At 36.9% G+C, this 27,005-nt stretch overlaps 1 protein-coding gene across 2 annotated transcripts in view; it reads right to left on the bottom strand.

Annotated features, from left to right (window-relative positions):
- Positions 1-1,344: 1,344 nt before the first annotated feature.
- The window catches only part of GLCCI1 (glucocorticoid induced 1), a 79,857-nt gene continuing 54,196 nt past the window's right edge, over positions 1,345-27,005 (bottom strand). Inside the window, exons 4-8 of one of the 2 annotated variants that reach the window (XM_081147042.1) lie at positions 24,771-24,887; positions 20,364-20,516; positions 15,955-16,165; positions 3,291-3,411; positions 1,345-2,143 (exon numbers count right to left, since the gene is read on the bottom strand). In XM_081147042.1, the coding sequence (XP_081003168.1) occupies positions 1,795-2,143; positions 3,291-3,411; positions 15,955-16,165; positions 20,364-20,516; positions 24,771-24,887 (951 nt within the window). In that variant the 3' untranslated portion in view covers positions 1,345-1,794. The remainder of the gene's footprint in view (positions 2,144-3,290; positions 3,412-15,954; positions 16,166-20,363; positions 20,517-24,770; positions 24,888-27,005) is intronic. The other variant, XM_081147043.1, reaches the window with a different exon arrangement.

The raw sequence follows: 27,005 nt of genomic DNA, 5'->3' as shown, positions 1-27,005 counted from the left end.
ATAACTGGGATCATGACAGATACACAGAATACATACACACACAAACATATACACACAGATGCCATTTCTTTAAAAAAATTTAAAAAATCAATGGTGTTGCTTTCGTCTTAATCGTCTCCTCCTTCTTCAACCTCCCTAAAAAATAACACCCCAGGAATGACTGAAGGGAACTGAAAGGTTCCTGTAGCTGTAGGCATCTTGTTCCCCTAATTCTTGAGAAAACTGTGCATTACACGTTAGGTGCAGATGGAAGCTACTCTATGTTTGATTGAACTGAAAGCAATGAAATAAAAATACAAAAACTTCCCTTTGCTTTTGGATGCTCTCTTTGTGCAGCAGGAAACGTCGCCTGAAAGTTGGGCTCTTCCACCGACCAATCGGGAGCCTCTAGGGCTCTCTCCACGCTTCCTTGAGAAGTTAGGCCCTAAGTCTGCAAGGTCAAGGCTACTTACCGGGGCTTTTACTGTACTCTGCATGACCAAAATATTAACAGCAGTATTCACGATGTTAATGTGAGAGGCTTCAATGAGACAGCTTCCAACTACTGCTTCTGTAAGTCACCAGCTAACCTGCCCACTTCTGCTGCATTAATTCTGAGACCTACCCATTCCCTCTCTAGGTGAATGTAACGTGTGCACCTCAACTGCTTGAGAAAGACAACAAGCGAAGGTGTGTCCCTTTTAAACCTGTGGAATAAAGACTTTCCAAAGGGGAAATGAGACATTGATATGCCTCTAGATAAAACAGTAGCATTTCCTGACCTCGATGGCCAACATAAACAAAAAAATCTCAACTATCCTCTCTGAAGCTTCACTCATTCTGCATTTAAACCTAGACATTCTTGTCTCTCAATCCCATCACACGCACTGTGGAATGTCTGTGCACAGCCTGGTACTGGACACTTTATATGCGACACTGAGCAGTCACTAACTGAGCAACACCTGAACTTGTAAAAAAAAAAAAAAAAAAAAAGCCACGTTTACACATGTTGAGACAATGAAGCAACAGCTGTTTTACTGGTAACCATGTGACAAGAGTGACGTCAGACACCCCGGATTTGCTGGTTCTTCTCATGCTCCCCCATGTCCAGGATTACCGTCCTCCTAGGGTTGAATGCACTTCTTATTCGAATGTGGAATGTAATGAGGAAAGGGAAATGCATAAAACAAGGAAAGGCAAAGAGTGATGTTCCCTCTTTAGCTTTTTAGCTGTGAAATACTTAATATCCCAATATGACATACATTCCAAGTTACCTGAGTTTAGACTTCAACTGAAGTACCTGAAGCTAGGCCATAGGGTGGGCACTGTGCAACTGTTGTGGCCATTTATTTTGTTTTCTTTTTTGCATTGTATGTATTACAGAAGTTAGAAACAAACACCTGGATCAATTGTAAACATAATCCTGAAGTACAGTATTTTCCATAGGACAAAACACAGCAAGACATTTTCTATTTAGACAGGCAACTTTTTGATAATAGAGCTTATTTATACTGAAGAATTTGGAACAAAACACAGGACACAGTACTAATCTGTCAAACAAACTATGAAATGCATAGTCTCCACTTAAAATGCTCAATGACACACACATTTTGCAAGCATTACTGCTTTCCACAAAACTGCTGAATAGGAGTTCCGTCCCTGCCAAGATCAGTGTTAAGAGATACTTTACGATGCTGATAAGTAGCTTGGTGGTGGTGGTGGTGGTCGGAAAGTTTTGTCACTCCATGCAGGTAGACGTCTGAGATCTAGTTCCTAATCCATGGAAGGTCAGGCGGAGGCCAGCTCCCCTTTGCGTTAGATGACCACATAGTTCTGAGCAGAGATGTGCTCCTCACCCTGCAGGTCCTGCAGGAGCTGCTGTGGCTGCTGGGATGGCTGCTGGACAGAGGCCTCCGTGGAGCCTGCCATGCTGGTGTCATCAGAGAGAGACGCAAAGGAAACCCGGGAGGAGAGCTGCTCCACGGTCAGGGTTGCCAGGGCTGAGCTCTGGCCAGAGTTGGGAGAGTTCTTGAGCATCAGGTCGGAGGCAGGTAAGAGAGGGCCTAGGAGTTTTACAGGACAGAAAGCTGATCCGGTAGGGATAAAATTAACCTTGTTTTTGTCAGGACATGAAAAGAGAGGGGCTGAGAGAGGCTGACGAGACCTAGAACCATAAAACAAAAGGAGGTTTATTTACAATCACGAAAAAGGTAAGCACTTTCTGACTTAATTGGAGTTCTCTAAAACGGCTAAAATGTGAATGGCAGGGAGTGAGTTAAGTGTACACAGAGGGGTAAACATCTTCCATAGCACACGTCAGCTGGCAGATACTGATGTACACAGCACTGAAGTGACATTTAGACGGAAGGACTGGGCAGACAAATCTTTCCAGAGATCCTTTGTTTGCTACCAAGTATTTAGAAACGTGGAAACACCTCTCACATTAGAGCTGAAGATCAGACTAAGTTAGAATGACCCTTTTTGTTAAGAAAAAGTACACAGGGAGAGGGATTACCCCATTGTATATTTGGTTTTAAGCATTTCCTTTTTCTGCATCTTTATACATACTTCTACTAACAAAGATCAAAGGGGAAAAAAGTCTCAGCAGCTTCTTGAAGAGCCAGTCAGCCCAACAGAGCAGGGTCCACGAGCCCTTCCTCTCCTCCCACACCCAGTAACTAGCCATCCTCTCCTACAAGGCCCGTCTGCACCCTTCTGTGTGCAAGAGCACAGCAGCCGCCACCGGGCACCTGCACTGGGGCAAGGGGATGAGTGAGCCCAAGAGCCACAGTTTGTTTTTCAACTATTCTGCCAAGTATTTACAGCATGAACCCTCTTTCCTTTAATTTCTAATTTATACATATTGAAGTTTCAAAAAGAAAAAAATCTGGAAACACAAAGTCCAGTGCCTGTCCACATGCTAGACGTGTCCAGAGGGAAGCAGGCTGGCCTCCTCCTGGCTGGCGGGGTCACTGTCGGGCTAGCTACACGTGGGTATGCACTCTGCTGCGAAGTGTCTTTGTGTCTAAATCAATACAGCCTCTGAAGGGAAAGTTCTCAATGATTAAAAATAGACCTTTTAGCCGGTGAGGATGCATTTCCCAGTTTCTCTGTATTAGCTTCCCCTATTCCCAGCAAACAGGCTCCGACTCTCCTTTAATAAGATCTCTTCTGCCGACTCAATTCTCTTTTCATAATTGTGAAACACATTATCAGCTGGATGGAGTAGTTGATTCATCCGTAATCAACTGGTCTCAGTAAGAAGCTTTACAGCTTTGTAGATCCCAGCTGACAGAAAAGACATTACTTACGCCATTTCCTCAAAGACCTTCACTCGCTCACATCCCTCTGGGGGCTCCCGTTTGAACATGTAGCTGTTGTTTGGTTTGGGAGATGAAGCATACTTGGGTAACGGTGAGCTACTCCCACTGTCTGTAAATTTAAAGCAGTTATATTAACTAGTGATTGAAAGCTCTTTTCAATTAAATTTGATTTCCAAACAAGCAGCCTTTTGCACAATGTATCCACTACGGCCCCTCTGCTTCCACCACAGAGCTTCCTTTATTGCAAAGCTATTTCTAACACCCTTGTGTAGTGCACTTCTTATAAAGAAAAGCTTCCATGCAACAGTAATCTGTCACACCACCGAACAGAAAAGGATGCTATTTGGGTCCAGAAGACTGCATTCTGAATAAAGTAGAGCTATAGTCCTGAAAACAAATACATTATTATGTATTTCAAAATGTAAATGAATGGCGTAATATGTGTAAGTCATACAGAAGAATTACAAGAGATTGTAATACAGGGCTCTCTATGTTTTCTCACTCTTCAACCAATGTAATTGGAAATTTTAGTATGTGGAGTAATCTTCACTAGCTCTTTGCAGAAATGTTACTTTTACTAAACATCATGAAAAATATGTAATGTGGAGGGGAAAAAACAGGTTTATAACACAATGTCTTTTTCCCTCAACCCACCATGAAACAGTGATTTGCTCAGGATTTTGCATTGAAAATGTCTGTATTAAAAGTACTTGCTTAGCACAATTTGTATTTTCGCTACTGGAAGCATGAGAAATCTAAAAGCATCTCTACCTAACATGTTTTCTTCATATTTTTGACCCAAAAGAAAATGGTCTTATTCATGAAAAGCCATAAAACCTATATGTAATTTCTCCCTTTCCTACCTGGCAAAGAATTTTGGAAATTCAAACCCTCAGAAATGTGTCATTATCTCCACGAGATGCCAAGCTGTAAAGTCAGTAACATGCTTGTATAAATACAACAGTCCTATTTAAACAAATTCTGACTTAATGCAAACCAATCCCTACTGCTAAACTACTAAGCACAGGACCTACTGAAATGTATTATTTTCATACATATTTTGAAAGACAGCATTTGCACCATAATTACATTTGTCACAATTTTGATAGGTTGCTTTAGTTTAGGATACAGAACACAGTGTAACATTCAGAATCTGAGTAAGAGGGATGTTTTTATCATTATTAATGAAGTATAGCACATGCTCAGAAACTAGACCCTTCAGGCACACTTATAGTGTATTTAGTGGATGAGTCAAAGAGCTTCTATGTTAGTCCTGGGAACAAAGATGTGTGCTTATATTTGGATAGGCTATATCTTTGGCTGGGAAATCATTGCCTGAAAAATACCAAGGCCACACTACTGAGAAACCTAGAAAAGCACAGTTTCTCCATCACTATTGTTATGTATGTCCCTACAGATTATGCGTAGTCTCGGAAATAATGAAGGCTTAGCATTAAGTTGGGTTTCTTCACATACATGAAAATTCCAGGATTATCTTAGATTCAACACTTACACTATATTGTATAAATAAATCTCCCAGGGAGGGAGGAGGGGAAATATGAATTTCTCTCTCAGGTAGATGAAAAGCATTATTAACCAGACTAGAGCCTGAGTTTGCTGCTCTCTGTTTGAGCTAGGCTAGGCCAAAAGACCAGCCCACATTCAGAAAGTGGTGAGAATGAGGCCTGGAACTCAGTGTAGCACCAAAAATACAGCTTGACCTTGCTTTGCTATCCAAACAGCAGCAAGCCAAGCAGAGGAAATACATAAAAAAGTAGCTAGGGCATGGGATGCCTCCGTGAAGATTACTGCTGGTAACAACAGGCCCTCCTGGTATACAGAGGCCGCCTAAGACCATGGGCCCCATGCCTTTAACAGCCTTTCTGCCATCAGCAGGGGTGTGACCGGGTTAGCAGCAATTAAGGATCACCTGATTATCATGTAAGAAAAGTCATCTTGGCCATGGCTGCAACCTTCTGCGTTCTATTATTATATCAGTAGGCCCACCCACATGATTTCTCCCATAACTTTGTTGATGATTTCAAGGGACTTTCCCAGACTCGAAAGTTAGATGTGAGTTGAATGATTTACAAAACTGATTATTCTTCCTATTAAACAACCATCTACAATGAACCAAATGATTTTTCTTCTTGAAACTTTTCTAATTTCCATTTTCTAAATATTTTCTAAAACACAAACACACACACACATACTTATTTATTTGCATTTAATGTTTGGTAGTCTGGAAAAGCAAAGAACAAAATTTGGAACCATAAACAGATTTGTTAGCTCTGAAGTTTTTGCCTCAGGTAAGTATGTAATCTGATACAGTGCATAGAGAAACAGGGAACGGAGGCACTAGTTGCACAGCTGTATAACCTTAAATGCAACTGCCGCTCTCAGTTTCTACATAACTTTAAGAATTGCCACCTCTAACTCTAAAATTCTGCTATTTTTTAAATGGTTCTAACATACAAAGAAGGAGCACTGTACCAACTATTTTTGCTTTACAAAATGGCATGCTTCACAACCCACATGAACATCCAATTCTGCCCATTACAGACGTGGATGTCTAGCTTACTCATTCAGAACTCTTGGTCGAGTTTGATAACCACATTGCAGTAGGAGAACGTTATAAACATGAGGTGAGCATGCCTGTTCAGAAGATTCAAGATGAGAAGTCTCACGGTAATCTTAATTTAATCCCTTTTGTTCACAAGCATGATGAATTTTCTCATTCATTCTGTTATCCCACAGTAGGAAATTACTAGACATGTAGATGAGATTAAGGTAAATGTTATTTATGTTCTTATAACATCATAGTCAATGTCAATTAATAAAATTAAATGCAATAAATATGATTATTTATATAGTTGTCTATATTTATAGCATTCTCATCTATATTTATGAAAGTATAACCCAACTCTGAAAATCAAGTATGAAAACATTTTATTGGTCATTTTACTATAATAGATCAGACTTATGTGTACCATATTTACCAAATAAAATCTAAGTAACTTGTCAAATATTTTTAAACACATGATCATGAATTAAAGCTTGGAAAAATCAAAGACGCTATTAAAGTTTGGAATTCCACATAGAAACAATATTCATTAAACTACGTGTACCTTAACAGTTTAAGATTTTCTGAATTTCTCCTTATAAATGGCTTTCATTATTTCTGATGTGTTAAGTTGTATGGCTCACAAGTCCAGTATAAAAATCATATATATGAAGTTGGTTCACTTATGTGGACAGGTGCTGTAAAATCTTTGCCATGGTTCTATTCCAGCCCTAAGTCTTTAGATGTGCTTTATCTCCTACTATCTGATTTACTTTATCACATTAAGTGAGATCAATCCTAAAGCTAGCAATATAATAACAGAACAGTGATTCTTAACTCGGGTTTCACATTATACTCATCAGAAGATGTTTTAAAAATACCAATGAATACCAATGTCCAGACCTCATTCCTAAGAGATTCTGGTTTCAGTCTGGGGCTCCTCCCAGTTGTGTGCTTTTTTTTTTTTTTTTTTTTTGTAAAGCTCCCAAATGCTTTTGAAATGTAGCCAGGTTTGAGAACCAATCATAAAAACGTTAAAACACTGGTTTGGAGTTAGGCCACCTGACTTCTACCCAGGCCTAACGACATGACCTAGGAAAGTCTGATCCCTTTGTTTCCGGACCAGTAACATGGGAATAACTACTGACATCAGCTATGAAAAATGTGTGTAGAAGGATTAGGATAGTGCCCGAAACACAATAAGGTCTCAAAAAATATTGCTATAATAGTAGACACACCATTCGTAATTTGAAAATTAAAGAAGGTGAACCAACCGTTCAGAAACTAAGTGCCTACTCCACTCTCTCTCGGCAGAAGAGAATAATAGAAAAGTCGTTTTTAATAGATCTGCACACTCTAAGTTTATTCAGGTATGGAGATAAGGTTTTGTGTCTGGTGGGCAAGCAGAGTCATATCTGGGGTGCCAGATTCTCCAGTGTATGTCTGCCTAGCATGACCTACGCCAGTTCACAACGGCATCCCTCAGCACATAGATGCTGATCATCCTGAAATGAAAACCAACGCCCAAATCACACAGATTCTACAGATTCCTCTACAAAGAAAATATTTTTATAATAAGTGCACCAATAACCACTGGAATGCAATTCTTACTCCACCTTTAGCTGCTAGAATAACAGGCTGGGAAAGTGAGCAGAGACTTAACCAACACTGTACTCAATGACACACGAAGAGCGTAATTAAAAGTTAGCCAACAGAGTCAGATTAGAAATATGGGTGACTAAAAGGGATCTAAACAGAATTAGTACTCTACTATTAAAATTACTTCTTTTGCTTCAGGAAATAAAATTATCAGCTGTAATGTGGTTTGACGGACTAATGAAATCAAGAGAATCACACAACTGTACAGCATTCCTTGGCAACACACTTTTGGAACCATTTGGCACTAACAATCTATTAAAAAGCCTACATTTTTAGTTAACTCCAAGACCAAATTGTGAGCAGGTAAGGAGAACATTTGGCTTTTACAAGCAGTCTCTAAGGTTTCTATAAAATTTCAAGGTCAACCCTTTATGAGAAGGTTAGAGAATTTTAATAGAATAAGCCATCAGCTATAGCTAAGATCTTCACTAAACCAACATTCAACAAAGGGTAAGAAGGAAAAAATAACATCATAACCTTTGCTACTTATGTTTTGCTTCTTCCACAAACATAATCCTGATATGCAGAATAACACTGCTTACTACTGTCTGCAGATGTGACTTGGAGCTGATGTGCTAACTACTCACTGGGAATATATCCGGCAGGGCAGTTAAAAATGAGAGCTGGCAACGGGGGAAAATACGGGGACATCTGTAACACTTCCAACAATGAAGATAAATTTTAAAAAATGAAAGCAAATCACTTTTTTGAAGACAGTCCTCACCTCAATTTATAGACTAAAATCATGACTTTTATAAATTTAAATCACAATGGTAAAACTAAACTGGAAATAAATTTCAGATCACACAGAATATTTTACATCTTGAAAGCAACTGAAGCAAGGATCTCAGGCAAATCATTCAGATGCAATATTATTTTTTATAGTCTTGAACTTTTAAAATGAAAAAATTTCCAGGGACATTAGTTTTCAAAAACTGAAACACACTGTTCATATTAGATTGTTCCTAAAGTGTCCTACAGAGGGAAGAAACCCAATACTTCTAATAGAAGTGTCATTATAATTTTAAATGCTCACTTAAATATTTACTGAGCACTTAACTATATGCAAAATAGAAGGCAAAGCAAAATGCTAAAAATGTCTTATATTAGGTAAAACTCAGTATTTCCTATTTTTAGTTCTTGCTACATGAAAATGGTGTTATAACATCTTCAGGCAGAAAGCCACATGGAACTTTAGGTTTATCATTATATTCACCTACAAGCCTGCTCCTTCTGATAGTCGCTGCCTTATTAATGGTGGTAATAATATTCCACAACTTCCACGCTAGAACTTTTACCCTTACTCTCATCTCCCTTCCTGCACATCTCCCTCACCTCACACATGTCGTCAGCCACCAAGTGCTGCCAACTCTTCTTCCATGCCTCTCTTCCAAGCCCTCTGCCCTTGCCTCCCCTCCTAGACTTTGCCCTGCACCTGTGATTTCCCAACTGAGGTGCACAACGCAGTTTGTTGATAGGCAGGAAGAAAATATTAGAACATTTATATATATTTACTTTCTATATTTGAAAATAAGAAAGGAAGCTTTACCAGCACAGAACATTCAGCTCTGGGATTGAATTACACATATATAACTTAGAAATAGATGAATTTATATTAGGGGTACAGATTAAAAATGGCTGAAAAAGGTGTGTAATAAATAAATCACGTTTGGAGACCACAGGACTAGGCTACTACAACAGCAACTTAGTTTGTCTTCCTTCTGTCTCTGCAGTTCCACCTGAGTTATGGTCCTAAAAGATAAAGCTGGTCATGTCCTTTAGCTGACAAAAGATCTTTGCTTGGCTCCTCATTTCTCTTCAAAGGCCCCCCAGGCCCTTTATGAAGTAGTGGCCTCTCCACCTCTCCGCGCACACTGCTTTCTACTCCCCACCCTTCGCCCCTGTGCTCCAGCCACCCAGTTTCTCACTGTTCTCCACACACCGGGCCCTTTCACAGCTGAATGCCTGCCGAAAGGCTACTCCTCCTGCAAAGGCAGCAAGAAGCAGCATGTAGTAGCAGAAGATTTTCGTTGGCATCTGGACTACATAGGAATTTAAGAATGTCACTTCATTTCTCTAAGCCTCAGATTCCCCATTCTTAAAATACGGACAACATCCCTACTCGTAGGACTGCGGCAGTATTACAGGAGAGAACGAAGGCACCCGCACCTGAGCACACTTACTTAACAATGCTATGTGGCAGGTGCCATGTTACCCCTAATCTACAGGTGAGAAAACTGAGATACAGAGAGGCTGAGCAACTTGCCCAAGGACACACGGTTAGGAACTGGCAGAGCAGGGATTCAGCCCAGCTGCACCAGAGTCAGAGGTCACTGCTGGCAGACTATCTGCCAAAGTTTTGATCTATCTCAACTCCACTGTCCTCATTAGACAGGAGGTGACTGAAAGATGAAGGTCCTTCCAATCTAACATTCTGTGCTTCTAATGAAACTCTTACAGCTCAGGTAACAGCTTTATTGGGTCTGCCTTCTGCTAGACTCCCAAAGAGATACAGTAGAAGGAGCGGCTCTGTGTGTTGATATTTATTCTTAGAGGAAAACCAAAGATAATGGGGTCAAAAATTTCAACAGGTCCCCTTTTCCCACAGCCTGGTTGACACCCTATTTTCTCTCCAGCCACAAACAGAGTAGACAATGCGTTGGGTTTTAGCAAAGTTACTTCCTTTCCCCTAATCTCAACAGGAAACTTGAAACTTCATGTCTTCTTCCCACCAAAGGCCTATCACTAAGCATAATCTTAGTGGGGTTTTTTTGGTGGGGAGTTGGGGAGAGAGATTATCACACTCTTCCTGAACGTTCAAAAGCCAAACACATAAAATTTAACAACTTAAAATAAAAGACACTAATATTTTCAACACAGCTATAAAAAATATATCCTTAAAAATGGACATACCATGAAGAAAGGTCTTAAAGGATTACTCCAAAAATCTCCACTAAGAACCACTCCATGCCAGGCACTACTCTATTTGCAAAGGATAAAGTGACAGGTAAAACGCAGTTACCTGCTCCTGCTGCAGCTTATTTTCTGCTAAATATATAACAGCAGATTAGGTGAAAGATATATGCAGGCATGATAATAAACTTTGGGTTGCTTCCTATTGTAGACTCTGAGTTGTAACTGCTAGATCTGAGCTGTATACTTATTAATTAGTTTTAAATTATGAATAGTAATTCACCCGGAGAACTAGCACAGCATCTGCCACTGGTACAACTGTGAACATTTTCCAAAGGTGGGGGAAAAGGGCATTTACTGGATGTTCCTTATGTGTTGTCAGAATAGGAATATAAGTAATTTTAGATGTTACCTTGAAAAAGAAATAGGAAAGATGACCTCAGAGACATAATTATAAAACTGATCAGTGTTTTAAAACAGCAGCTAATAGTTATTATTTATTTAAATTAAATTTATTGGGTGACATTGGTTAATAACATTGTATGTTTCAAGTGCACAATTCTACGATACATTATCTGTATATTGCATCGTGTCTCACCGCCCAAAGTGTAGTCTCCTTCATCACCACATATTTGATCCCTTTGCCCTCTTCCTCACCCCCTCCAACTCCCTTCCCCTCTGATAACCACCATTCTGTTGCCTGTGTCTATGAGTTTGTTTGTTTTGTTTTTCTTTTGTTGCTTTAGAACACATCTGTTTTAACCTGCGGGGTAATTCCTTCATTGGAACTACATCTCTACACTTTTTTGTAATTTCACCACCAACAGGTTCTTCTAGGATAATAAGCATCCTGGAACCACATGGGAAGAATCATTTCATAGAGAAACAGATTCAGGTTCAAAAGCAGTGATTTGCAAGATATGGTGGCTAAAGGGAATATATCCAACATATCTATCTTCCCCATATAAAGCACAAAAAGAAGAGTGCCACAAAAACTTGGCTGCTTAGGCTATCTAGAAAATAGAGGGTTAAAGTATGGTAAGGGCAAAGGTCAAAAAAGGTTAAGAAACAGAGCCCTAGAGATAAATCAAATAGAGTTAAAATGTATGTAGAAAGGAATTAGAAGATATCAAAAATTCAAAGTCTGCCTACGGTCAGCCCAAGACCCTGAAAAGACTAAGATAATACTTTTATTCTCTCCTGCGACTAAAGGCCGCTCAGTCCTAGCACCCGAAAGTTTAGCATTATGAATATTTATGAGTTAAATCACGGTATGAGTTAAACAGGCTTTAATGCATTGGTCTTGGGAAACTCCATCCACATAACATAGGTTGTTCCTCTGGGAAAATAGAGTTTAAGTTCCAAGTAACCAATTTATGGACTCTAGGAATACAAGTCTCCGTAGCTGGACTGAGGAGAATGGTTGAGTTGACTTCATGATTACAATAATCAATGTTTCCACTATACTTGCAAAATTGCAGAATGTTATAACAACTGCCTACGTGAATTGTGCCAAAGATCAAGTATAAGTGGCAGACTGAAGTCTAGATTTTGTGGCCTGCCCAGTACCAGTTTGGCTACCATCACGGAACACTGACAGAGCTGCTAAGAGAACTAATATTTCGACGCTACCATCTGTGCTATATAAATGACTCTTTTTCTCTCTTGCATTTTGGGCATGATAATGTGGAAGAATTTAGCCAACTCTTAGGATATATTTTGAGGCTGTGAAGATGAGAGCTCTTATCTGGACCCCTGCATTCTCCACACAGGCCATAATGTAGGGCTGTGGCTGCTACTAGGTTAGCCTGGCAACTTTACACATGTGACCAGGATGGATGCCTCCATCTTTTAGTCACTGGAAAAGCCTGGCAGAAAAACACACATAAAAAACCCAAACCTGAAAGCAGTCTCTTAATGGCTGGACCTTTCTCAATAGTCAGAGTGTTTCTGCCCTGGCGCTGCAACTGCAATAGCCAAAGAAAAAACCAATAGGCTAATCAAGTAAAATTATTTTAGAGGTCTCAAATTATACGTGATTCAGGGGGAATAGATGTTAGCAATAGGCAGAAATAATGTGAGCAAAGTCAGGGAAAAGATAAATTTAACAGACAAGTACTAGAGGAAGAATCAGCTCCCAGCACATCTCTCATTAGAGCATCTATTCACAGTGGCCACCCCTCCCTCCTGTGTATGCTTACCCAGGAGCCCACAGATGTCTGAACTGGCTAGTCTACCACAGGACAAATGTCTCTACAGCAACTGAAGAACATGTAGGTACTCCAAATCAATCCTAGTTGACTACAACATTATAGCATCGATTCTGTTTTCATAGTTAATTATGCAAACCTGTTAGAAATCTGTAACTTTCACCTTTTTCTTCAATGGAAATATATGGAAACAAAAAACCAATTTATGCTTTATTGTGAAAAAATGCCAATTATAAGCTAAAATTAGTATCTTTAAAAACTCCCCAGAATTTAGACTGTACATAGATAGAGAAGTAATGAGTCAGAGACGATATTCTATAGTTTGAATGACATAAATATGCAAGTTTCAGAAACTGTAAAACTGATAAGTTCTTTTGTGCTTTAGTAGCAGAACATACCTGTGTAACAGTGTATTATTTATTTACATTACTACCTATTAGACCAGAAATTCCTTATAAACAGGTATCATATTATCCAATTCTAACTCTCCACCTAATAGAGTACCTGACATACAGTAGATGCTCAACAAATGTTTCCTAAATAAACCAGAAATATTAATTCAGCTGAAATACATAAACCACCACTCCTGATCCTAAAGTACATATATATGTGTATTTATATTCACATATAAAATAGACAGATATTATTTGAATTTTCTCTTCACAAAGATGGTAGTTAATTTTTTCTGAGAACTAGAAACTTCACATTTTAATAGATGGTGACACATTTTTCCAGGGAAGGGTAACATCAACTTGACCCTAAAAACAAAGTAATGCTTCAAAGCTACAAAGGGCAGATATGTTAAGAAACTCATATCTTGAGGTCTTAAATCCCAAACTGAGTTAATCTTGTAGAAAGCAGAACAATGTCTAAGTGATTGAGATTTTCATAATTTCCAAAGAGATTAAAAAAAAACCAACCCACTATAGCTACAACCAACATCATATATGAAGTGTTTACTAAGTACCAAGGGTTATGCTAAGCATTTTGCTACAATATCTCATTTAACCCCCAAATTTTATGAGGCTGGTATTATCACCCAATTTTAGTAAGAAATATATTTTTAACTATCAGGAAAAAAACTACTGGCCTTAGAGATTATCTGAATCAATGTTCTCATTTTATATTTTAAAAAAGTAATGATGATTATTTTTACAGCAGCAGCTACCATTTACCGAATCCTTGAGAATTAATGCAAGTTTTATGCCCCAAACTTCACAGGACTCAAATCCATGCCTGTGTATCAAGGCCAGCGAGGCTCTTAACTCCAGTGTTACAGTGTTCCCTGAAAAAGACCTTGAATATACCTTCTCATAATAATACAGACTATAAATCTTCAAGAAAAAAGATATTAAAGAACATATATGGTTTTAAACTTAGGCTCTAAGTGACTACCTCTCTGAATTGCAAAAGCAAAGATTTATCTGCCTCATGGAAAGTAGTCACTTCGAGGCCATGAAGACAACCTCACAACCAGTAAACCAAAATGGAACGAAACTATCAACTCCTTAATACATTTCCTTTGTGGGTCAGCGTCTCTCAATTACTCACAGTATTCAACTTAAAAAGAAAACAAAACTCCAAAATTAACTGCCTCGCCCTACTATCACTTGTTATTTTTACTTTTCATTTTAACCCAGCTACAAGTCCTAATAAGCAGCAAAAGTGGTCCACCTGAAACGTACTTAACTTTCTACTGGTGTAACAAAGAATATGGGTTTTGGAATCAATCAGACAGGCTTGTTTTGCCAAATCACCTGTGTAGCCTAAAACATGTTAACATTATTTAACATTTCCATTTACCTTCAAAGCAAATACTCCTACTAGAAGCAAGGTGTTTCCCTGTTTGTTTTATTGCAAAGCAGCCACAGTGAAAATGTTGTGGGGGACTTGCTCTGGTGGGATGCCTTAGTGAAATGAGTTTCCTAGTCTGACATTCTACCAGAAGGAGACTTTACATTCAAAGGAAAGAGATACCTCAGGTACTATCCCCCTTCAGTACAACCATAATGGAGTAAGGGAGTTCATAAGGCTTTCAACAAGGGAAGGGTGAAAAAGAAAGGGGAGAACCACTGAGATCCACCTCCAGAAATGAAAGCAAAGGGCGAAGTCCAAAAGAGGGTCCATTAAATCTCAGCAGAGAGTCCAATGATGGGTGGAAGAAGCCAGACACAAAAGAATCCACATTCCACTTACGCCATTGCATTTCTATGAAGTCCAGTAACACAAAAACTCAGCTACGGTGAGGGAAGTCAGAACAGTGGTTCCTTCTAGGTAGAGAGGAGAAGGGTACCATCTGGAAGGCAGGCCGAGGGAGTGGCCTGGGGTGCTAAAAGTGCTCTAAATCTTGATCTAGGTAGTGGCTTCCTGAGCACATACATGTGAAAAATTAATCGGGCTGAGTACATAAGATCTGGGCACATCACACGTAAGAATACCTCGAAAGGAAACAAATTAAGGGGAGTGGGAGTCAGGTCACGGACCATGAAAATCCTCTAAGAGTCTGTAAATTTTAACTTTACTGTTTTTAAATTTTTGTTGCCTACGATCTATTTCTCTATGGTGAGCAGCAGTAAATGTGTTAAAAAAATAAGTTCAGTGTCTCCTGGAAAGTAGCTAGGAAGGTGGGAGCTGGGCGGTCTTTGTTGCCGTTTGTGTTTAGGTCTGAGGGGGCCAGAAACTGAAAGAAGAGAGCAAGCAGTAGTAGCCAAGTGCCCACCACCAGGACAGAAGAATGCAGAGAAACAGTTTGGGCCTGACCCGCAACAAAAAAATTCCAGAGGTTCTGCCCTCTTATTAAGGTATTATCAATAATTCATGCACACACCATAATATAATCCCTGATATCCTGTAGGTAACTTATTAAACTTTATCTACTTGCTTAGAAATACACTCATTCGTCCAGCAGTATTTTTAGAAATTATTTCCTCCCAAAGCAATCTGATTATGAAGTCTAACTAGAGGCAAGAGAAATATAGACCCTACCATAACCATCATTAACTCTGGGCAACACCAAGGAAAAACCTGTGTTATATGACATGAAGCTGTGCACACTCCATTTTACAGCTTCCATCAGCTCTCCGAATCATGTGCTGTGCTTCTCTGACACATTTATGGAAGATGTTTGTAAGAGTCACAAAGAAGGGGGTATGTGAAACCAATGAACAAACAAACCTAGGTTAAGCAATCCTTTACAATCCCACCACTCAACAAAAGAAAAAAAGATGCAATGGTCTAAGATAAAGAAATATAATGACCAAGGCCCTAGAACAAAGCCCTTCATTCAGGCGGATGACGCCATTCTTACCTTTATCACGATCATAGAGTAAGTCTTCCGTTGAGCAGGGACTACCGTCCTGGGATTCCGGGGGACAGAAGGGGGAGACGCAGGGCGAGTGGCTGCTGCAGCTGCTGCTGCGCTCCTGGACAGAGGGGGTCTGAGTGTCGATGCTGCGCGTGCTGCTGCTCCGGTAGTGGGCGGGGAGTGGGGCTCTCCGGCCATCCGGGATGTCCAAGGGCTGCAGGAGGAGCGACCATGCGACACGTGAATGACAGTGCATCCCCTCGGCTCACACAGGAAACGCGTGGCGTTTCCTTCCATGTCATATGCCATCACCACCATCAGCGTAATCGAGTCTTCCGAGAATGAAGATACCCATCTTGTGTGTTAATTTCTGCATGTTACCTTTACTGAACAAAAACTTTCTTTCGAATCCCAAAGTCTTTAGGTTTGAAAGTACTGAGGATAAACTGTCTTTAAAATTCCACAGCTCTCTGTATGTATTGGGGGTCAGCACTTCCCGTAATATTCCTCAAGGGCAGAGGCTTCTTTTAACACTGTATCCCAAATGCCAAGTGCTGTGTCTGGCACATAGCGGACATTCAGTAAATATATGCTGAATGAATTCATGGAGCTGCTCAAGAAATCACCTTCACTTGCTAGTAGGAAAAGAAAATCTAATATTCACAGGTACACTCTTTCTTATTTTTAATTTTGGAGGCCAGGAACAAAGCTATATTCTCTATTTCCTTTGCAAATTACCCAACATTTCTAATAGTGAGGTTTTTTCCTATCAGTACTTAATGAAGGACGTTAACATAACTCAGAATAATTCTATTAATTTGGCATCCAACTGAGCAGGACTAATAATTTTGCTTAGTTCCAATGCATTATTCTGAGTGGCAAAAATAAAAAATAGAAATGAAACTATAATCACAGAATCATATATTTTCAACCCAATAAGACCTTAAAACTCTAAGGTCTTCACAAATAAAGAACTTATAATTCCAAGCTCCTGGTGACATGGTTAATTAAATGGCATCAGAGCTTCTGCCTTTGTAAACTGTCTACTCTCCTCCTGTGAAAAGATAGGTCTGGCTCCATTTTCCTCATCTCTGTCAACAAGTAAAATTCTCTGTATTAATCATTTAAACTGTTTTTGTTATTATTCAGACAAGATTGTAATGCTAAGAAAAAGAACCAATGTACTCAATTCACTTACAACTAATTTTCAGTATTTATTGCGGATACTGTAAGCTTTGTCATTTCAGAGTTTTTATAAATACTGTCAGAGACAAAATGGAGTAAGATAAAATTAGGCAAGATTCAAAATCTATCTGTTTTTCTATAACAAACAACTTAAGTGACTTTACTGAATTAAAAACTTCATTTATCTATGCAATGTTGCTAAACTGAAGCTACACCATCCTCACCACCTGACTATGACTCTACTATAAAAGATTAAATAAACATCAGTCCATTTGGTAAGTAAATTAACAAAGGAAAGACTTCCAATTTAGGAAAAAAATATTCCTAAACATTAAGTTGGTCGAATGTTAAGAAAATGTTTCTTTATTTTTATTCTTTACAATTTTTTCTTTTATTTAACTAAATTTAGATTTTAATTACGACTCAGTCCTAAATCTTAGACTGAACAGAGAATAAATCATTGGTGCAGGGTTTTTTTTTTTGTGAGGGGTGGGGGAACGACAAGATTGTGTGATGCTTAGTATAAGATGTGTGAGGTTCTCAGGGCAACCCATAAAGAAAGATCATTTTGGAAAATATATTTGAGGGCCTCATGATAGTTATTTCTTAAAACAGATATTTAAGTCAATAAAGACATTACTTTAATAAAAACTTCAATATTAGTAATCAGGAAAAGAATAACTAATCAATTTATAGCTATAAAAATTGATAAGAATTAGAGTTATCTTTCCTTCATGTACTGTTTAATAAACACAATCTTTCCATATTCATATTTCTGTCTGTAACTGATAAGATATGTCAATATCTTTAACTAATTTTAGTTCTGTTGGGGACGAAAATTAGAAGAATTAGAATAACAAAACTGATTTTAGAAATCTACATATTAACATTAAGTAACAATGGGAAACATAAAGGCTTAGAACATTGATATACTTAACAGTACAATTTTATTTTTTTAGCTATTTGTAGATTCCTTAATGGTCACATTTTAATTTATTAAAACTTTGAGATATATAATCATAAATCTAAAAACTTTTTAATTAGTATGTTAGTTTAAGTGTGTAGGTTACCCCAGAATAATTTTCACATGGCTACTATGAAATTAGGATATGACTTATTTAAAAGAAGAACTGTTAGTAAGTTTTATATCCTAGCATAGTTTTGCTTTAAAGTTCTTAAGGAGTCAGTAAATATGTGACTGACTTTCTCATCCTCAAAAAATTTGACCTGAAACTTTCTTACATTACTGTTCTAATATATTATTTAATGGAAATAAGGAAACATCTTAATGGTTAATAGCTAAGATATGGCATAATTTCCAAAGGGTTCTATTATGGCATAATAAATATAAAATAAAAATTTAAATATGAAATGTCTACGGAGACTATAATGGCATAACCTTTGGGAGAGTAATTTTTGTAGTATTTATCAAAATTTAAAATGTACAAATGCTTTGATTCAGCAATTTCACTGCCAGGAAATTGTTTGCAAGAGTACACAATGTTTTCTAAAGCACTTCTTGTAATGACAAAAACTAAGAGCAATTGAAATGCCCATCAATAGGGGACTTCGAAATATGGTTTGTTCTTATAATGATTCACTATATATCAGCAAGCACGTGCACACACACACACAGATTGAGTAGGATATACAAGAAACTATGAATATTGCTCAGATCTGCTAAGCAATACTGAGAGTAGGGAAAAGTTTTATTTTTTTATGTTATAAATATTATGTTATAAAATTAAACTTTGGATTTTGAGATTAACTCTAAGTCAGTTTTAAACCTATATGTTATTTGAAGGAATTAGATACACATTTGACATAAATAATATTTTAGTTTCCAAAAAAAATCAACTATAATAAAGCCAAAGGCTATTGGATGGTTTCTTTTGTTGAATATACCTTTAAAATGTGATCAAATATAGGTTCACATGTAGTAGTGCCCAGATGTCTTTTCTGGGACACAGGTATTTATAAAGTATTTTGATTAATTCAAAAATGGATCAAAGACCTACATATAAGATAAAGCTCTTAGAAGAAAACAAAAGAATAAATCACTGTGACCTTAGATGAGCCAATGGTTTCCTAACTATGACACCAAAAGTACAAACAACAAAAGAAATCAGACTTTATAAAAATTAAAAATGTTGTGCCTCAATGGACATCATCAAGAAAGTGAAAAGTGAAAAGACAACCCAAAGAACGTGAGATATTTCCAAGTAATACATCTAATAAGGGTCTTTTTATCTAGAAAATGATTTTACAAAGAACTTCTACAATTCAATAATAAAAAGACAACTAACCTAATTTTAAAATGGGGCAAAGGATCTAAATAGACAATTTTCCAAAGAAGATACATGAATGTCCAACACATGAAAAGATGCTTAACAGGCTTAGCCATCAGGAAATGCATATTGGTACCAGTGATGAGATACCACTTCACATCCACTAGGATGGCTACAATAAAAGATAATTTCAAGTGTTGGTGAAGATGCAGAAATTAGAACCTCCATATACTACTGGTGGGAATGTAAAATGGTACAGTGCAGCCACTTTGGAAAACAGTCTGGCAGTTTCTCAAAAGGTTAAACAGAAGGTGACCATACCAATAATACCACTCCTAGGTACACACCCAAGAGAGATGAAAACATTATGTTCACATGACAACTTGTATATAAATTTCATAGCAGCATTATTCATAATAGCCAAAAAGTAGAAACAATGCAAATGTTCATCAACTGATGATGGGATAAGTAAAATCCACACACAACTGAGTATTACTTGGCAATAAAAAGAAATGAAGTGCTTATACATATTAAAACATAGATGAAACTTAAAAACATGCTAAGTGAAAAAAAACCGTTAAAGAGGCCAAATATTACATGACTGCATTTATATGAAGTGTCTAGAATAGCAAATCCATACACAGAGAAGGTCGATTTGTGGTTGCCTAGGGCTAGGGCCATTGGAGGGAAATGAGGGATGACTGCTAAAGGGTGTGGAGTTTCTGTTTGGGGTGATGAAAATGCTGCAAAATCAACTGTGCAGATGGTTGCACAATTCTGTGAATATGCTAAAAACCACTGAGTTGTACACTTTAAATGTGTAAATTGTATGGTATGTGAATTGCATCTAATAAAGCTGTTACCAAAAAGTCCTTTTGAAACAGTTAACAATATTAAAGAGAAAAAAAAAAAGGATTTGAACATGCGATGTAATCTTACCTTGGACACTTCCTCCTTCCCATTATTTTCTTTAATGAATACCTTTTCTAACTCAGGACTTATTCCTTCTACATTGCAGGGCACACGTGAAACAGATGATTTTGGCACTGATATATTTGACAGTGGCATAGGGACTGATCTTGATCCAGTAGCCTACAAATGAGAAGGTAAGTTGGTACCAAATTATTTGTGGTCAAATAATCAAAACTAAAGAGTACGGAAGACCTGAAAATAGAAACTCAATGAGCAGAGTTATTTCGACCTTTCAAATACAATATACATATTTAAGCTCTAAAATAAGGAAGGTAAAACTCACAGAGTATAGGCATAATTGTATAATAGGTAAATTTTTAAAGTAGAATGGCAGACAGAATCCTCGGCACTGTTTAACTTTTTCCCCTGTTCTGTTTTTACTAAAACAGCATAATTGAAATCATGTAAGTGTATCATGTGACTCTACGTGTGTGTGTGCATGCTCGTGTTTCCTGCACTGAGACAATTACCTGCAAGCATTTTTCATTTCCATTTAGTCCCAGTCATTTAAGAAAACCTTTGGACTACTAAGTAATGTGGCAATGCTACCACATTAAGTTCAACAACACTCACTAACTTTTTGGTTGTTTTCAAAAATCCTTTGGAGGAATTCTCAAAAATTAACTACCTCACATAGATGTTGTAAGGGTGCCAAAGAGTGTAAGACAAGCCTTTTGGTGCACAAGGAACTTATATAACAGAAAGAAAACAAAAAAAATAAGGATGAACAAGGTAAAAATTAAAATATATGATCTCTATCTTATTCTGAGTGATTAAAGTTGACATATATGACTCATAATGAGGTGGACTGCTAATGACTGATTGACACATGATATTTCCCATCATGCTGTGCTCTGCCATCTGTGACCTGCTGCCCACTAATGTCCTCTGTCTCTTACTGATAACATGAGCTTTTTTCACACTGAATTTGTAACTTTGTCATACATTTGTTGTTTACTTCACTCTCACATGTTTCTTCTAGTACTTTGGTAGTTTTCATATTTAAATACTTACCCTATTACAATTTATTTTTGTGTATGGTGTAATCATAGTAATACACAGTAATCAAACTGCCCCAACATTTTTAATGGATTCTATATTTTATTTCCTTGAGCTGTTAGCTGATAAGACCTCTACTTTAACTGCTGTAATTTTATAGTACATTTTGGTATCTTGTAGGGAAAGCCTTTTCAAATATTCTTTTCTATTATTTGGCATTACTTTTCCATCTGACCCTTGAAAACAACTTTTCAAGTAATAAAACAATTCCTTTTAAATTTCTATTGGAAGTCATTTTGTACATTAATTTTGGGCAAATTACTATTTAAAAAATACTGAGTTTCCCCATGCAAGAATGTGTTAAGACTTCCCATTTATATCTCTATCTTACATTTCATACCCTCAAATTTTATAGTTTGCATATTTCTTTTAGGTCTTATTCTAGGCATTTATATATTTTGTTATTTAGTACATAAATTTTATACTAACATTATCACCAGTTGTGACATAAGAAGAAATATATATTTGGTTTCTGCCCCTGGTTTCCTAACACAAAGTTCCTAAAACTCTTGTAATTTCCTGAGTGATAGGGGTGTCAGTAGTATCTTTTGTTCCACTATTTGTTTTTTGACCCCAGATCCTGACACAGAGCTCCTAAATCCCTTGGAATTTCCCAGGTGACAGGAGCAAAAGTCTTTTGTTCTAATGAAGCAACTCTTAGTAGGCTTCTAAATACCTTCAGAATGGAAGCTAGTCACCATAAAGACCAATCTATAATTAGAAGCTTGAAACTTTCAGCTCCACCCCACCCCCATCCTCCTGGGAGGATAGAGGGTGTAAAGATTGACACCTCCATAAAAATATCCCTAAACTACGGATCCAGAGACTTTCTGGGTTGGTGAACACATATCCATACCCATGTGCCAAAGGGTGGCATGCCCCAACTCCATGGGACATAAGTGCCTGAACTTGGGACCCTTCCAGACCTTGTCCTACGTTCCTCTTCATATGTACCCTTTATTATATCTTTAAAAAAACACACCAATAAATCTGTTTCCTTGAGCTCTGTAAGCCATTATAGCAAATTACTCAACTGAAGAAGGGGTTGTGGTAATCCCTTCTTTACAGCCAGTTGGTGAGAAGGACAGACAACCTGGGACTTGCAATTGGCATCTGCAGGCAGGGGCAGCCTGGCGGGGCTGAGCCCTTCACCGGTGGGGTCTGTGCTAACTCCAGGTAGTTAGTGTCAGAACTGAACTGTAAAACACTCAGTTTATATGTGAAGAGTTGGAGAATTGGCTGGTGTGGAAAAACCCGACACTTGGTGTCAGAAATACTGTAAGTAGAGGGTACAACAGTTTACATTAACTAGTATAAGAGAAAACTACTGATCTTTACGTTTATATTTTATCCAATCACCTCATTAAGTTCTCATTTTTTTCTTTTTATTATGAAAAATTATAATCATAAACATCATTAAACAGAAGAACATAATGAATCCTCAGGTGCACATCATCCAGCCTCAAAAATTGTAACATCTGCCAATCTTGTTTTATCTAAACATACTTCTATTTCTGTCTTAAGAGTATTTTGAAGAGCATTCTAGACTTCATATGTCACCTACAAACAGTTAAGTATATATAGCAGAAGATAATTATTTTTACACATAACCAAATGCCAAAAAATTCTGTGTAAATTGGGAACAAGCACATAAGTCTTTATGTTAAGTCAACAGATCTGCTAGAAATGCATTGGGGTCTTACAGAAAAGATGCTTGAAATAAGCAAAGTAAGAATCATATTAATTCTATCAGATTAAGGGGAAAAAGGAAGTCATGTGAAAGTTCACTTGAAATGTCTGAGGCATGCTTGCCAACTGTATGTTTGTTTTACAGTGCTGATGAAGTATAAAAGGCATACAATAAAATCCTCCCATTTTAAGTAAGCAGTTCATTAAGCTTTGTAAATATACACAGTCATCCAATTATGAGTATAATCACATTTTAGAACCTCCCATCATTCCAAAAAATTCCCTGGGGCCTCTCTGTAGTCAATTCCTATCCCTAATACTTTCTGTCTCTATAATTCTGCCTTTTTGAGAATTTAACATAACAAATTATATAGTATGCAGTCTTTTGTTCCTTACTCCACTTAGCATGTTTTTTAAATTCAACCATGTAAGTATCAGTAGCTTCTTCCTTTTTACTGCTAACTAGTATTATATTGCACAGATACATGAGACGTTGTTTATCCGTTCACTAGTTGATGGATATTGGTTCATTTCCATTTTCCCACTCTTATGAATAATGCCTCCATGCACATCAATGCACAAGTCTTTGTGTGGACATATGCATTTATTTCTCGTGAACAGATACCAAAGAGTGGAACTGCTGGGCTGTATGGTCAGTGTGTGCTGAACTTCAGAATAAAATGCCACATTGTGTTACAAAGTGGCTGTACTGTTTTGTGTTTTCACCAGCAAAGTGTGGCTCTTCTAGTTGTTCCACATCCTCAACACCTGGTATTGTATCTTCCAATTTAGCTATCCTATCATTAGTTTTAATTGGTTAATTCATTCACTTTGATTTTCTAAATATACAACAATATCATATGCAAATAATAACAATTATTTCTATTTCTCACTGCTCTGTCTACAGCGTCTATATTACTAGAAAATAGTATCAGTAATTATAGACATCCAAGACTTGATTTTTATTATAACTGAAATACTTCCAATATTTTATTAGTAAAATCTCACTACATGTGCAGTTATTTACATTAGTATTGCCCTATTTTTAAATAACTTTTATCACATGAGTACTGAGGGTTTTTTTTGAGCTTTTTAGCATCTAGTTTGACCTTCTGATGTAATGAATTAACCTAATATTGAATCATCCTTACATTGGTGAAACAATCCCTAATTGGACTTGTTTTGATATACTACTTGGGTTTCTTCTGCCATATTACTATATTTTATTTACTAAAATTTATATAAATATTTGTAAGTTAATTTGATCTACACCAGCCTTTCCCAAATTCTGTTCCACGGGCTATGTTAGTGTATGTTCCTAGGGGGAAAAATCCCCAACAAAACTGTAATCCTCAATTTCTTCATATGTAAAATAGGTACAACATAGAAAGAGATACAGAGATAGATGGATTAAGGTACTATTAGAAAGATTAAATGAGATAATGCCCTTGAGACCACCACACTCCACTATATAAAAAACTTCTTACACAATTTAGCAAACAGTAGTACTTTAGCAGAACTAGGGATTTATATTATTAATTTTTTAAATCCTAAAATGATAGGTTCTCCCTTTATCATGAACCCTTTAAAAGGAATTATTCAAATCTGGACCAGAAGTTAGCCTACCTGAGAGTGATTGATGGCTATGTGGTTACCATGGAGAGGTGACTGGCGATCTTTCTCCTTACTGTGCCGACTACTCTGTTTACTACGTTGTAGTTGCTGACGCAGTTTGGCAATCTGCTTTGGAGAGAGGGGAAGAGAAGCAAAAAGAGAACAAAAGTGAGTACCAATTTTTAAGTACTTATTTCTTTAATTTTTGGATAGTAATTCATGCATTTCTTCTCAAAGGTTTTAAAGCAGAGATAATACTTTGCTACGATGATTTATTCTTCCTAGTTGTTATGATTAAGACTTTTAAAAATAAGAAATGAATGTGCTACAAATGCTTCACTTGTACAATTTAAATAATGTTGCTGGTAAGTATGTAAATTTCCCTAGATTATTTCAGATTTTACCTTTGTAACACCAGAAATATCTTCCTCTTCAAAAACTTTTCGTGAGGTGAAAAACTAGTACTTCACATACTTATTGGTTAAAGTCAAACCCAATCTCTCAATATAGGGACAACATTAGTTTCTAAGTTCTGGTCTTATATAAACAAAATCTATCTGGTTTATCAATTACTAAATACCTTAAAATTATAAATCCCACAGTATTGAGAAGAATCAAAGCATTTAGTATTAACAAATAATTAGTACTTAATATTTTACTATATATTACTCTTTAGTCACACAACTGGTATTTTATTTTCCGGCTTTACTGAGATTTCACTGACATGGACATTCTGTAAGTTTAAGGTGTAGAACAAGTTGATTTGGTACATTTATATATTGCAAAATGATAGCATTAGGTAACACCTCCATCCCATCACATAACTACCATTTCTTTTTTGTAGTTAAGAACACTGAGATTACTCTCTTAGCAACTCCCAAGTATGTAATACGGTATTATTAACTATAATGAACACGCTGTACATTAGATCCCCAGAACTTACTCATCTTATAACTGGAAGTGTTGACCCTTTGACCAACCCCCATCTCCTCCACCCTCCAGCCTCTGGTAATCACCACTCTACTCTGTTTCTAAGAGTTTGGCTTTTTTAGGTCCCACATACAATTGACACAACATAGTATTTGTCTTTCTCTGTAAGACCTATTTCACTTAGCATAATGCCCTCAAGGTTCATCTGCCTTGCTGCAAATGGCAGAGTTTCCTTCTTTCTTGTGGCTGAATAATATTCCATTGTGTAGATACGACATCTTCTTTATCCACTCGTTCACTGACAGACACCTGGCTCTAATCACACTTTTAAAAAACAGACATAACTTAGGGTTTATTCTCCTAAAGGGAATGGTAACACTCCCAGGCTAAGAAAAGTTATTTATTGCAATATGGTTTGGAATTCATTAAACTACTGATGTATTTTAGGTGAAATATAATCTACTCAAAACGTGCTAGATCAGGAATAAAATATTCCTGAGCATTTTAAAGGATATCATTAGCAATTTGAGGGAAGTTATTAATATGGGTATTACTCGTAGAAAAGATTACATCAATTAACAGTTATATCTGGAAAAGCCACTTTTATGTTACCTACTTGGCAAGGTGTAAATACAAAGTGAAGTCTGTAAAATATATTGATTTCCTCGAAGAGATAAAGCAAAAATAAAATGTATTTTAATATTAGCTAAATACTTACTGTGAATGGCCATGCCAATGAAAAGCAAAATAGTTGTTATTAAAGATCAACAGAAAAAGTATATAGGTTGCTGGGAATATTAATTTTTACCTGTGGCAAACAGAAGAGAAACAACAGCATGGAAGGAAATAAAGCACCTAAACAAAGGAATAATGTGTATCCTTTCTTTTATATTAAGGTATGTTTATTCCTTTAGTTTTTTTTAAAGCTCTTTGTAGCTTATGGACCTCTTAAGCAACATCCTTGCAAAGATATCCAAATAAGGTTATCTATGTTATTAGTGTTCCCTGTGCTGTTGTAATGAGATAACTTTCTTCTAAGGAACTAATTTTCATGAGAAAAGGAATTAAAATTAGTATGTAATTACTATAAATCAAGACAGAGTATTCTCTATGATAAAAATATATAATTTTAAATTGTACAAGTCATTTAATTAGGATAGAGGTATAAATTTAAGTGTTTTCTGAGTATTAATGATGTTTACTGGTATTTTGAAACCATAAGAGCTTGTAGAGAAGAGGCCATATTGCTTAGAGATTAATCGAGGCAATTTGGATTTTTAAAAAATATCTTTAAAAGTAAACCAAAAAAAAAGGCCT

Source organism: Miniopterus schreibersii, assembly GCF_964146895.1.
Source record: "Miniopterus schreibersii genome assembly, chromosome: 9".
Taxonomy (NCBI): domain Eukaryota; kingdom Metazoa; phylum Chordata; class Mammalia; order Chiroptera; family Miniopteridae; genus Miniopterus; species Miniopterus schreibersii.
The sequence above is the reverse complement of the archived record's forward strand: the minus strand, read 5'-3'. Positions and strand labels throughout refer to the sequence as shown.